Source organism: Sciurus vulgaris (assembly GCF_902686455.1).
Source record: "Sciurus vulgaris genome assembly, chromosome: 5".
NCBI lineage: Eukaryota > Metazoa > Chordata > Mammalia > Rodentia > Sciuridae > Sciurus > Sciurus vulgaris.
This window is the reverse complement of record NC_136465.1, coordinates 155,669,582-155,682,857: the sequence shown is the minus strand read 5'-3', so window position 1 is coordinate 155,682,857 and position 13,276 is coordinate 155,669,582. Positions and strand designations below refer to the sequence as shown.

The 13,276-nt window shown below is 34.7% G+C and overlaps 2 protein-coding genes across 2 annotated transcripts in view; one reads left to right on the top strand and one right to left on the bottom strand.

Moving 5' to 3' along the window:
- The window catches only part of LOC306661127 (uncharacterized protein), a gene marked incomplete at its 3' end in the record, with an annotated part of 41,582 nt that extends 41,095 nt beyond the window's left edge, over positions 1-487 (top strand). Inside the window, exon 4 of the mRNA XM_079139916.1 lies at positions 341-487. Within this exon, the coding sequence (XP_078996042.1) occupies positions 341-487 (147 nt within the window). The remainder of the gene's footprint in view (positions 1-340) is intronic.
- A 660-nt stretch (positions 488-1,147) lies between these two features.
- Positions 1,148-13,276, bottom strand: part of VEZT (vezatin, adherens junctions transmembrane protein) — a 79,138-nt gene continuing 67,009 nt past the window's right edge. The window contains 6 exon segments of the mRNA XM_079141335.1: positions 1,148-10,227; positions 10,233-10,277; positions 10,280-10,342; positions 10,344-10,373; positions 10,376-10,395; positions 10,398-10,484. Coding sequence (XP_078997461.1) covers positions 9,949-10,227; positions 10,233-10,277; positions 10,280-10,342; positions 10,344-10,373; positions 10,376-10,395; positions 10,398-10,484 — 524 coding nt within the window. The 3' untranslated portion in view covers positions 1,148-9,948.

Here is a 13,276-nt window from a genome sequence, read left to right as displayed (position 1 = left end):
TGTTCAGATTCCAAATCTACTGACTTCCAAATTCAAGGGCTCTGTACTGTCTCCTAGTGATTAGCTATACATATACATGTGTACATAGACAGCTTATCATAATGTTAGGAACAGATGCTACCTTTAGTATTAATTAGGATATGCATTCTGCCACTTTGTGTGACTGAGTAACGAAACTACTGAACCTTTGTCTTAATTTCAAGAAGAATGTGTGATGATTTTTATTTATATACTCATAAACATGTCCTCATAGAGACACATCTGAAGATCTTCCTTTGATAAAAATAGGACTACTTTTTTTATGACCACATTCTGAAAATGCTTTATTAACTTTTTGCAGATGTATGTTCGGGGAAAATTATTATTTGCCAACTTTATCTTCAATGGTTATAGCACATCTGCTAAAGACCTTCAAAAGCAAATTGAGAAGACAAGGAATGACTACCATATGGGGCACTTCCTACCCAGTGACTTCAGAATCCGGTAGAGTTACTACTCACATCCTACCTCACCTCTCGCTTTTAATTGGAAAATCTTAGAGAAGGGCCCAGTTTCAAAATTTGCCTTTATGGATATTTATTCCTTGCATCAAGTCATTTCTGGAAAGAGGTGGCTTATTTAAAGTTCAGTTCAAGGAATGCCACTTTCTTAGCTACATGTAGTCTACAGAACCATTTTGGAGCTCCGGGAATGTGGGTAGGCCAGAAAGGTTCAAATTAGTAACTCCTTCACTTGATCCACCCATCAAAGTATGAGCCACTGGATGTGAATTTCCTTCTTGACGTGTCTTTTTTTGTCAGGAAGTTCATATTAGTCATAAATATAACATGCTTAGAATGTGTCCAACAGGAATGATGAAAATGGAAATTTTAACTTGCTGTTTCCACACTGACAAACTATCAAGTGAGGCACTTCAGTGAACAAACCAAAGTTGGGGTAATGAATGAAAGGTTTTCTCAGACAACTGCCTTTTTTTTTTTTTTTTAATATATTAAATGCTAAAGATATCATATTGGAGAAAAACAGACACAGGAGGATCACATAAGCCCAGAAGTTTGAGGCCAGTCTTGACAACAAAGAATCCCTCTCTCTAAAAAATAATTTTTTCAAAAATAAATAAATAATAAATTTACATACACTGAAGAGGTAAGGAAGTACAGATTTTATTTAGAGACTTTTTAAGCTTAGAAGGAACAACAATAATACAGATGTATACAAACCTACAGTTGGGTTCTTGTAAAATCCTTTAAAATAGCTGACCAAAAATTGATGTGATAAAATACAGACAGCGATTAATAAAGATTTTGCACATTAATAGCAGCATTATTCATAATAGCCAAGAGGTGGAAGCAACCTAAGTGTCCAACACATGAATGGATCAACAAATGTAGTTAATACATAACTATTCATCCTTACAAAAGAAAGCAGTCCTGTCACATGATACAACACGGATGAACTTTGAAGACATAACAGAAAGTAGAATGGTGGCAGCCAGGGGCCATGGGGAAGGAAAAGAGGAGTTGCTATTTAATGGGTAACTGTTTCAAATTTGCAAGATGAAACAGTTCTGGAGATACACATCATTACAATGTGAATACACTAAAGCTTCTACACTGTACATTTAAAATTTTCTTGGTGGTCCCAGGAATTGAACCAAGGGCCTTGGGAACTCTAAGCAAGCGTTCTACAACTGAGCTACATCTCCAGCTCCAATGGTTGACTTTAAAAACTTACTATATAAGCAAACCTTAACTCTTTAAACAGTCCACACATTCCTGTTTTCAGTGTTCCTAATTAACCATGTTAGAAGAGAGTGCGAGGGCCCCCAAAATATATAGACAATATGTACCATATATAAACCTAAGATGGGTTCACATTCAATTCAGGTTATGGGCAACAAACACAGTGAACAGTGCTGCCAGATGAGCACAGCAATACAGAAAATGATGTTGCAGAAAAGAAAACATTGAGAGAGAAGTGTAAACATCAGACTTAAAAGGAAAAATAATAGCATGAATGATGATGGATAAATATGGCTAAAACTAATTCCACAGTTGACTTATTCCAGTGTGCCTTCATAGGCTCCCAGTCCTATTTTGAAGGATCGCTCACTGACCAAATTTTGCTGCTGTTGTAAAGCCTGGAGGAACAGCACAGTTTAAAGTCTCTTTCATTTGAGGAGTTTCTGGCTAGTTTGCAGTTATTTACACATGGACTAAAGCTATTGCAAAAGCCAGCATTACCAGAAGTAGGTTTTCATTGTGTACCATAACTTTTGGGTGTAAGGGAGTTGCATGTCTTTTCAGAGATCTTATCTATTGAATTAAACAACCACCACCAACAACAACAACAAAAAACATGTTATGTGACTATAGTAATGTCACAATTATGATATGAGACCACAAGATGAATTTATTAGGTCAGAGTATTTTAGAAATTCAGAGCAGCAAGGGATTAAAATAATCTTACTAAAAATCTTCTGCAAACTACTGATGAAAAATGTGAGACCTTAACCCATTTTTATATTACCCTGGCTTGTTTTCGTTAATAGCAGAAACTTTCAAAGTGAGCTCTGAAATGTCACAGATTCAATTATAGATTAAAGGAAAAAGGCAATAGTCTCCCCAAACAAGATTTAAAAACCACTTAGTATTGAAACCAGAAGGCAAAGACCAAATGCCCTTCAGAAACTGTGAACAATTATTATTCAGTTAAATGAAACTGATACAATATTGTTAAGTAGAAAACAAAACCCGCTCATTTTGGAGGAAGGCTATTTTGGGGCAGGGATTGATGGATTGATTTTTTTTTTTTTTTTTTGTGGCTAAGTTGCTTCTGTCAAAAATAGACATTTTCATCTATTTATTATCTGATAATAAAAATCACAAGAACAACTCTCCTCACTGGTAATTAATAGTAATCATAGAGAATTTCTATTTTAAGAAATTACTACAATGTCAAAGTCTGGGAAAACTATGTAGTGTTACCAAATGTTTTTCCTCTAATTTTAGAAGGATAACCAACCAATCCTTGCTAAAAGACAGCATGCATACACAAAGATGTGAATCTTGGTGAACACAGGATGTCTGGTCAGCCTCAGGTTATCTTCAGTCTTCACACTCTTGATGTTCCAGGAAAGATGCATGAGCTTAGGTTGGTTCTAGGATAGGCCCAGGGGCCTGGTTTGATCTGGGATCCCTGGGACCATACCTAGAACAAACCCAAACAAAACCAAACTCCTTGGGAGTGCTTTCAGCTCAGGTCGACTTCTGGGCTTTTCACCTACATGGACCTCCAGGGCTGTACCAGGACATAAGCCAACCTTTAAGGGATGGGAGTGACATTTCTGGAGTCTTCTATACATTGTCATATGCTAATACTGAACCTGTGTAAGGATTATGGAAATCATAGTATGAACAGAAGGTAAAAATTGGTGTGATAAAATTGTAAAAAATACTATGATTTAGAAATGGAATTGGGAAGGAAAAAAAAGATAGGTAATTGTTTAGAATATCATAAAAGAATAAACTTGTAAGAGACATGCTTCAGTTTTAGAAAAAAATGTTCAACAATTTGTAGATAGTTGACATTGAAGAAATGCTATAAAGCTGAAAAATATAAAGCCTCAAATATTGAAAGTATCCCTTTAAGAAATTCTTAAGATATAAGAAGAGGAAATATATATTTCTACAACCATATCTCAGTCTATACTCATTTTTAAAGATAATATAGCCAGAAGTATAAATACCATTCTATTGCAATAAATGTTGCTAAACAAATTTCAGTACATAGGGATAAAACTATATTTCATTGTCAATAGGCTAACGTAGATTAAAATACATAGCATTTTAAAGATATGTTCATTGCATTTTGTCACACATTTTAAGATCTGCATAAAATCCATTCCTCCTGATTGCTGCTAAAGTTCTGCATGTGTGAGTTCTGGAATGATTTGTCTTCTTTTTGGTTCACAGCAATTACACTGTGCAGAATCACTTTCGAACCAACCTGGCTTGGGCATCGTGACTATCTCTTCTGCAATGGCAGTCTCAACTCCAGAAATGGGTTTGGATCATCTATTTTTTATGACTATTCTATCATAACTCCCTTCCATTAGCATGGATAGCTGAAAGCTGACTCTATGCAGCATGGTCATGAAATAAATAGACTGATTTGCCAATAACCTTGTGTACTGATGAAAAGCATAAGTCAACAAATGGTTGCTAAAACACACTCCGTTTGTTAGTAAATATAAATTGCTTGATGCTATATCTACTTCTAGACAGATTTGAATTTTACTTATAACTATTGTAACATGCAAATTTCATGGTTTTTTTCCATCCAAGAGAGGAAAGCCATCCTGCTCGATTATTTTACATATTAAATGATCACTTAGGCATGCCAAAAATAATAGAGTGACAGTGGGAATTTAGTCATTCAAATATCTTCAATATCATTAGATTGAACACTGACAATTTTGGTAAGCTTTTAACACACATTTCCTTTAGTTGAATGAAAATAAAGATACTGTTTGAAAAAGTACCATATCAAAGAATAAATACATTGTGGTAAAATTGCCTAGCTCTTATAAACCTTGTTCCTTCTCAGATCTCTGTGATAACAATAATCAATGTTTTCTTATTTTCCAGGACTTAATCTACTGTATGTATTGGAAATGAAAATACATTTCTCTTGGAAAATAAAAAGATGTGGCATCCAATTCAAAGAGGAAATAGTATAGAAAATGCTAACTCAAATGAACTGGTTTTAATTAGAGCCAAAGAATTATAGTATAGAACTATCTTTAGAGAAAGTAAAGTATGGAACAAAAGGGCTCCTTTTATACAATAACAACTTCTATTTTGAGGGTGGGTGTCTAATATGGTAACTTCACTGAATTAAAGACAATAACCTAACAGGTAGGGAGTAACAGATGTCACAAAAATCATGCATTGAAGCACAATCTGCTTCTTCAGGTCTTCACTCTGTGTCTATTTACTCTACTTTAGTGAACACTCAGTTCTAACTGTCTTAGTCATCTGGTCTCCCAAACCCAAGCAGATCAGAAGGTGCATCACGAAGGTGAATAAAATCCACTGCTACAAGCACACTTAAGCAAGCAGTAATACAAATGGAGGAATCAGAACATCCACTGAAAGCAAAGACATGAAAACTGAAGCAAGTGCTGCAGAATGAAGTTATTTAGTATAGGGACAAATAGTTCTCAGTGTTTAGTCTGAGTATAATAACTAGGGTTCAAAATGATCATTTTAATATAAAAAGCTAAAAGTGCACTTCATATATTGTTTAAGAAGACAGCAATAATTTGTATAAAGATTGCCTTCAGAAATTATTCCAAAAAAAACTTTAATGCTGAAAGAAATTTAAGCTTAATGGAAAACTGAGATATCAAGAATGGCTCATTCCCCAAATATTCAAGTCAGCCAGTTCTTACTAAATTATGTCATGTTTAGTCTCAAACCAATAGTTCTAGAATATAAGTCTTGGTGAACAGAGTTGAAGTCATGTTAATAATGCCATAAGTTTCAAATCTGTGTACTCAACTAAGAACAATTAACAAAAACAAAATATTTAACATTTTCCTGACATATACACAATGATTTGTACAAATATGATAGTCAAATTTTTCTTTTACCATTGAATTCATTAACAGGAAGTGTTAGAAACATCAGTTAAAATGGAACTAATACTTCAAATGTATGGCAATCACATATTCAACCAAGCATTTTTAGCAAGTTCTTAGTAAGAGGCAAACTGAAGAATGCTAGAAGCCAAATGGGTACTACAAAGTCCATGCACTTTACTGACAGAAAAGCCCTTATAGCCTTGTTGCAGTCTACTTACTCTTATTTTAGACACAATTCTAGCAAGCTTGGCAATCTGGTTTCTCAGTCGACAGCAGATTAGAAGCAGCAAATTAGGGGCCTATTGCAGGAAGCAGGCACACAAGATAGCGGCAAAAGTCACAGCTGATTATAAGGGAAGATAGAGAAACTGTAAAAAACAGACAGCATTCAAAAAGCATAGCAACAAGAAGTTAGGCAGTAAGGGGCCCTGACACCATATATTCCAGTCATCCCTGAGGGTGAATTTGTCAATCACCCATGAAAGGAGTTGCTATTTTAAAAGATAACGAAGAAAAGGTTAAACTACATTCTATATGCTCTAAAAAAATGGAGAATGATGAAATGAATTTGCCTCAAAAATTAACTGATTCAGTGGGACTGGGGTTGTGGCTCAATTGCAGAGCACTTGCCTAGCATATCTGAGGCACTGGGTTCCATCCTTAGCACCACAATAAATAAACAAACAAACAAACAAATAAATATTCTGTCCATCTACAGCTAAAAATTTTTTTTTTAAAAATTAACTGATTCAAGTTAGCAACCTGTCAATGATGACAGATGACTGAATTATTGCAGTACTGAGGCTTTTTTCCCTGTATTTTCTCTCCTACATTATTTGCAGTTTCATTTTCTAATCTAAGTGTGAACTGTACATATATGTTCTTATAAATAGAATTGGAAAAATAAATCAATCTTTATGCCTTGTCTGACTGTCATTCATAGCATGGTGTCTACTTAAGCTCAAACAATGACTTAGCGACACTATACAACTGTCTTATGGTGTTTTGTTCTTGTATTCTGGTTTTATTTGGGTATAGAAACAATATAGTGTGATTAAATCAAATCACATAGAATTTTTTGACACAGGATTTCTAATAATTTGGTAAAATGTTTCACATTCTACACAGGAAGTAAATTGTCACCAGAGAGAAATGAAATCTAGGGTCCGTTCTGATTAATACTCCATTAACCTATAATGTTTGAAAGGTACCAGAAGTTGATTTTTATGCTTTAAAAGTTTTGTGATTTTTATTATGTTAGAATATTACATTATTAAGAAAACGGAGTTTAAACTTTTTTACCTGTTTTACTAATATATTTATAACCAATCTTGTTTTTCAGTCTCAAACATTTTATTTCTTTTTTGTCTTCTACGAAGAAAGTGCAAAACTGCATTTAGAAATTCAGAGAATTTGGGTTCTGTTGGAAAGACTCTCCCTAACATTATTAGGTCAGCTGCACTCAGCTTTTAAATGAAGGGTGTGGAATTTAAACAGCCTGTTCTTCTATAGGAAAGCCTGAACCTATCTTCTTAAACTTCCTCGTAATTTGCTTTTAAGTGTGTTTCTCTCAACTTGCTTGTCTCCAGGAACTTAAGAATTCCAACTTGAGTCAAGGCATCCGTTTCCAATAAAAAATATTTAGATGCTGTGAGTACCATTAGCTTTAATGAGGACTTAACCTATAAAATCAGAAAACACAAAAATCTTGTGAAAATAAGCAGAGGATTGCAACAAGAGTCTGGCCCTAGACAGATAGGTAGGGCTTTAATGAAAGCTGAGAAAAGGAATTTAACACATGATAACTGGTACCAGACCACTTTCTATCATGACTTTCCTATCTGTATATAGACAAAGGATAAAAATTCTGTCTTCAAGTGTGGATTAAATCAGTCTCTCATGTGTGTATTTCCTTTGAGTACTAGGCTTGTCCTGATAAAACAAACCATGGCAATATTTGTATTAAGAGCCGTCAGTAGACCAGTACTAACGAGAATTATACTGTCAAAACAATACTATAAAATCTGCAAAGTACAATTATAAGTGTTCTCTACAAAATGTTTTTTTCCCAGAGGATTTCTAGATGTAGAATGGCAGCTATTAAAACTAGCAACAACCTGATAAGAGAGAGCAGAATATTCTTAGGAAAATAACAAACAAGAACGCCTCCTTATATTACATTGGCCTGTTTGCTTATATTTCCTAAGGCATACTCAAGGAAAAGACTCAGTGCTAGACAGAGAGTCTTACATTTTAGTGGATATGAATATTACTTAGGTCTCAAGCTAAGAATTACAGAGTATGGCCTAAAATTCTCATTTACAAAAATAAGACCTCTAGTTAATTCTGAAACAGGTACGCCACTAAAACTGAGAAACACTAACTTAGAACATTATCAGAAAAAAAAATCATCAAGGAATTTTCAGAGAAGACAATATTTTATCTTGGGAATATTTTAAAAGATGAAAGAAATTTTGAAAAACCATTCACAAAAAACACAATATTTGTTTCATGTTCCAATATATTTAGATTATGATTTCAACAAGTAGAGGTTTCATGAAACTATGTAATGGCTAGTGAATAAAACGGATCAGACTGGAAGATTGGAAATTCCTGATTGAAATTATCTAATCTTTCAGAACTAAGAAGTAGAGCACTGAATAAAACCGATACAATGTTATGAAGATATCGATCCCAAATCAGGATAGTGGAAACAAAATAGAATACAAGAATTAAAATTATTAAACTCTAGTTTTTCCTGTGTAAGGAAAAACAGGTTAAGATAGAGATTACCAAGTTTTTCTGTAATTGCTATTTTCTAAATCCAAGGAAAAATGGAGTTGGCAAACGAAGTTGTGATTTAAATCAGAAAGCACAGGTATTATTACTTAGGAATACAGAAGTCAGTTACAACATAAGAAGATCCCTTTTTCCTTCAAATTTGGTAAAACGAAGTCCAACCTAAGGTATTAACTCCTAAGAGGTTCATTATGTTAAGTCCCACAATTTTGGCAAAAGGCAAAATCACCTATGGTACAAAGGGCCTCTACTATTCATATAAAGTAGAACAAAGTTTTTCCTCAGGATAAAAAAAAAAAATAGTTATTAAAAAAAATTCTGTGTGTAAGTAAATTTGCTCACTCTAAGTGCTAAGTGAGAATTTAAATATTTTTTTAACTCTGAAGACAATCTAGATTCATCATGTAATTTCCTTGTAATATAACAGCATAAGTTGAGTTATTCCTACATTTTCCCCAAATAATGTCCATACACTATGTCAGTGCACAGGGGTTACAGGTTTCAAAAACAGTATACTCCTGGAAATATCAGTCTTTGAAAATGTAATCACAACACAAAACGGATGAGATTGGCCACTTTGGAAAGCGGTCTCTTCTAAGAGGTAGTTCATAAATGAAGCACTAAGGAGACAAGGGGCTTTCCAGGAAGCTGACAGGTTTCCTGAGTCTCACAGGGTTAGAAAAGAGCAACACTGCAACCTGCTTGTGATAATGGTGCACACTTATCCTGAGGCAAACTGATACAAAGAAAGAACATTCTGCTTGGTTGGGGGTGGGGTTTTTGACTCTAGGGATCCCACTTTTGACATCATCTCTTCTAGTTGCAACAGGAACAGAAGGAAGAAGTAATAACAAAAAATAATTGAAAGGGTCTTTCTTGACATGGTATGTTTTCCTTTCAAAGACTATTAGGAACATCTTAAAATTAACTACTGAATATATACATGAACATTAAGAATTGTGTCATAACCCAACTATTTTTGAAGCCACTTTTAAGTTCCAAATCCCAGCACACATCAAATTTATGAATTAAATTTTTTTTATTCAGAACCTGTATCTTTGTTTTAAGACTGATATAAACAAAAATAAAATACAAACAACTTGTTAGTAACATGATAACTGCAGTTACTAACTGCAAGGATACAGTAAAAAGAAGTCATACTAAATATTAATGTTCTTGCAAGAGAATTATCCTAGTCACCTTATGGTAGCAAATTCTGGAAAGAAATGATAAATTCATTTCTTATTAAAAGTATTTAAATAATTACCAAGATTATCAGTTGGGCCACAAATAAAACAGCAGTTTATTCAAAAGAGCCCTTACCTTTCTCTTATTTTCCTAAAAAATCTGCCACTTACAGGTAACTATTAATTTCAGACAGCTGTTCAAACCTGGGTTCATCCTATAAATTCACATCTTAGCTTTATATATAGTAAACTTACACTCATTTTCCCTTTCCAGTCTTGAAGCTAAAACACTTTTATAAAAGGAACAATCTAAAATCATTTCATTGAATCTTGGTTCTTACTTTCCTCTACCTCCTTTTCATTTTCTTCTATTATTTGTTCTTCCTCCTCATCGCCAAAAGTCTGTTCCTGCATGGTGGTGAAGGAAAGAGACCTAGCAGCCACTTCGGCTGCAAGGCCAGCAGTGAAGGTAAATTCTGGTGACAGCTGGAGCCGTGCCAACCTCTGCTTAATGGAGGGCTGTAAGGAGTCCCTGGGAGTTGGAGGGGCAGTGGCCAGGCTGCCTTCATTGGCCTCTGGAGATTCGTCCTCACTCTACATTGGTAGCACATTCTTTCTTCAGGTCCTTGGAGGAAGACTTTATTTGGCAGAAGTTGTCTTTATTTTTATCCTCTAATAGGTTCTCACATAAATACTCAGTCCTACTTATTCATTGGTCCATTTGTAGAGGGTTTACTACTATTTCCTCTTCAGTATCATTTTACTGACTTTTCCCATATCTGAATTCATTGATGGTTCTGAATTACTTATGGGTTCCACTGGGTCTACAGGAGACAAGGATTTCAACACAGCTTCAAAGGAAAAAAAAAAAAAAAAAAAAAAAAAAAAAAAGAAGAGAGAGAGAAAAGAAAAGAAAAAAGAAAAATATAACTAAGGACCCCAGCAAACAATTTAAACTTTAATTTAAATTCCCAGTAGTTTTTTTTTCTAAAAAAGAACAATAAATAAATAAAATTCAATAAAACTTACTAGTAAAATCAATACAAATTTATAAGTCTAGGTAACTTTATAAGAAATAAAATGCCTAAGAAATGGAATGGATGGAGATTTGGATGAAGAGTTTTAAGGTTATCTATTATCTTATTCAAAAACAATGGTTCTCAAAGTGTGGTCCCTGAACCAACAGGATCAGTCATCACCTAGGAATCTGTTAGAAATAGAAATTCTTGGCCTAATCCCAGTCTACTAAATTGGAAACTGGGAGTGGGGACCAGATATATTTTATAAGGCCTCCACTTGATTTTGATGCACACTAAAATTTGAGAACCACTGTTATTAAAGAATAAGCAGAGTACTTTTCACTGAAAATGTGTTTGATAAAAGGCCTAAAGTGACCTAGATAATAATTCCATCTTCAACATATTTATATTTATTTACAAGTTAAAACAGCACAGAAAAAAATATAACATATAATTCAACTTACTTGCCAACCACCTAACAAGACCCTAATGGAAGTAAAGTCATACTTCTACATATTTTGAAGTGCCACAGAAAAATACAAATGAAATAAAATCTGCATTCAAGATTAACTACTGAACAAAGTATAATACATAAACACATATCCATACGGCAGAAGTTGTCCTTGCAAGGAAAATGAAGTTTATTTAGGCCCCTCTTGATGTTAGTAGGCAGTGGGTTGCTTGCTAGGGCAGTCCTCTCCCTCCCAGCATGAGGGGTTAGTACAATACAATATATTATGAAGCATGACGGAAGGAAAAAAGTGCTTCTTGAAGATCTGGCGGGTGGTTTAAAAAATATTTTTGTAAAATGTGTCCATTTCCACGAAACATCCCTATTCTGCAGTAACTCCACTAGAGAAAGCAGCAACAACAGAAAAAAAATGGCCACAGCAGGTTCCAGTGCAGAATTTCCCTCTCTAATTCCATTCGGACTTACCCCTGTAGGCAGAGATGAAAACAGCTCTGGAAGATGTACTGAAATTTTCATGGGAAAAGCATTTTATGGTATCAGCAGCTTTTATTTTAGAAAACGACACAGCATTATTGCCTTTTCAAAATGCAAACTGCATCAAAAGCACATACCTGAAAATGAGACCCACTTCTCTCATTTGCCCATAATGTCAATAGGTAATTTTAAAACTATGTGAAGAAAATACTAAATAATAATAAAAGACACAAGCTTATATACAATGCTATCTTCAGTATTTATGCACATTTTTAGTTTATAAATATACTAGTTCTTAACAAATGTAACATGTTAGATATTGATATTCATGATAAGTGCTAATTGAATGGGGGATATAATTTGCATAAGGGGAGGAACAGTTGACAAGTGTGTTAGAATACAAGCTTTTTTTTTTTTTTTGTTAGTGCTGAAGATTGAACCCAGGGCTTCATGTATGTCAAGCAAGTGCATAATCACTGAGCTACATCTCCAGCCTTTTAAAATTTATTTTGAGACAGAATTTCACTAAGTTGCCCAGGCTGGCATTGAACTCCTGCCAATTACTAAACTGTAATTTAGTTTCAGAGACAAAAAACAAAACAAAACACCTGAACACATAAAAACAACAGTACCTAAAACCACACCATTAAGTTCTGATTTAGGTAGGCTCGACATATGAAGCAGCAGATTACAGAAACTCTCCTGCTGCTTTTGGGAAGTCCTTAATCATTTCCTTTCTCTGCTTTATGCTTTGCTGTTCAGGTCTTCCTTTATTTCTCACTACAATGCCTCTCTAGTATAAGGGTCCACAGAGCTTGGAGAGGTAGCAGCACCACAGCACTCAGGATTTAGAGGAGAGACTAGTAGACAGTGCAGCCTGGTAGAGACAGAATTCTTGGCATGAATTTTCTTCAAGAATAAAAATAGTGAGTTTGTGGAATTATAGTCTAAGTAACTGAACATAAATTGAGGAAGAATTATCTTCACTAGAAACAGTGGGAAATATAATTTTGGACATGGTAGATTCTTAAGATGAATAGGCTGAAATGCACTGTAAGAGGGAACCACTGTAGCTTTTAAGATAAAGCCATTATCAGTGTGCTATTTGAGAAATATCTGGAAAGAGCTTGTAAGATAGCTTAGGAAAAAAAAGTACTGAAAATAGAAATCAGCTAGCTAAGAAAACTATATGATGTATAAGCATAAATCTAGTGAGGACTTTGGCTATAAAGGGGGCCGCTGGGGAGGAAAAGAAAAGTTAAAAGCTGAAATGCCGACCTGGAGTGGAGAGAAAGGGAGGGCTCAGAAGAGAAGAGAACCCTGAGGCGCATTCCAGAAGTACAGGTAATCTGAATACTTCTAGTGAGAAAGGGAAAGGCGGGCAATTGAATTTTTGAGGGTCCATTAGATACTCTAAAATGGAAGGGAGGTCCCCCACTCTAGCTTCCTGGAAATCACAAGAATCAATCCAACTAGCAATTAGCCAGAATGATTAAGCTGCCCAGGATCAAGCTTCCCCTCACTCTTTCCCCAGCCCCCGCTGCAGCAGGACTGAAGGAAAGAAGGGTGACTAACGTGAAGATTACCTTTGGTATATTCCCAGTCATTCAGTCTATTATACAAATTAGAGTATGGAGACAGTATGCACAGAAGACTTCCTCCCGTCACATCTGCCTAA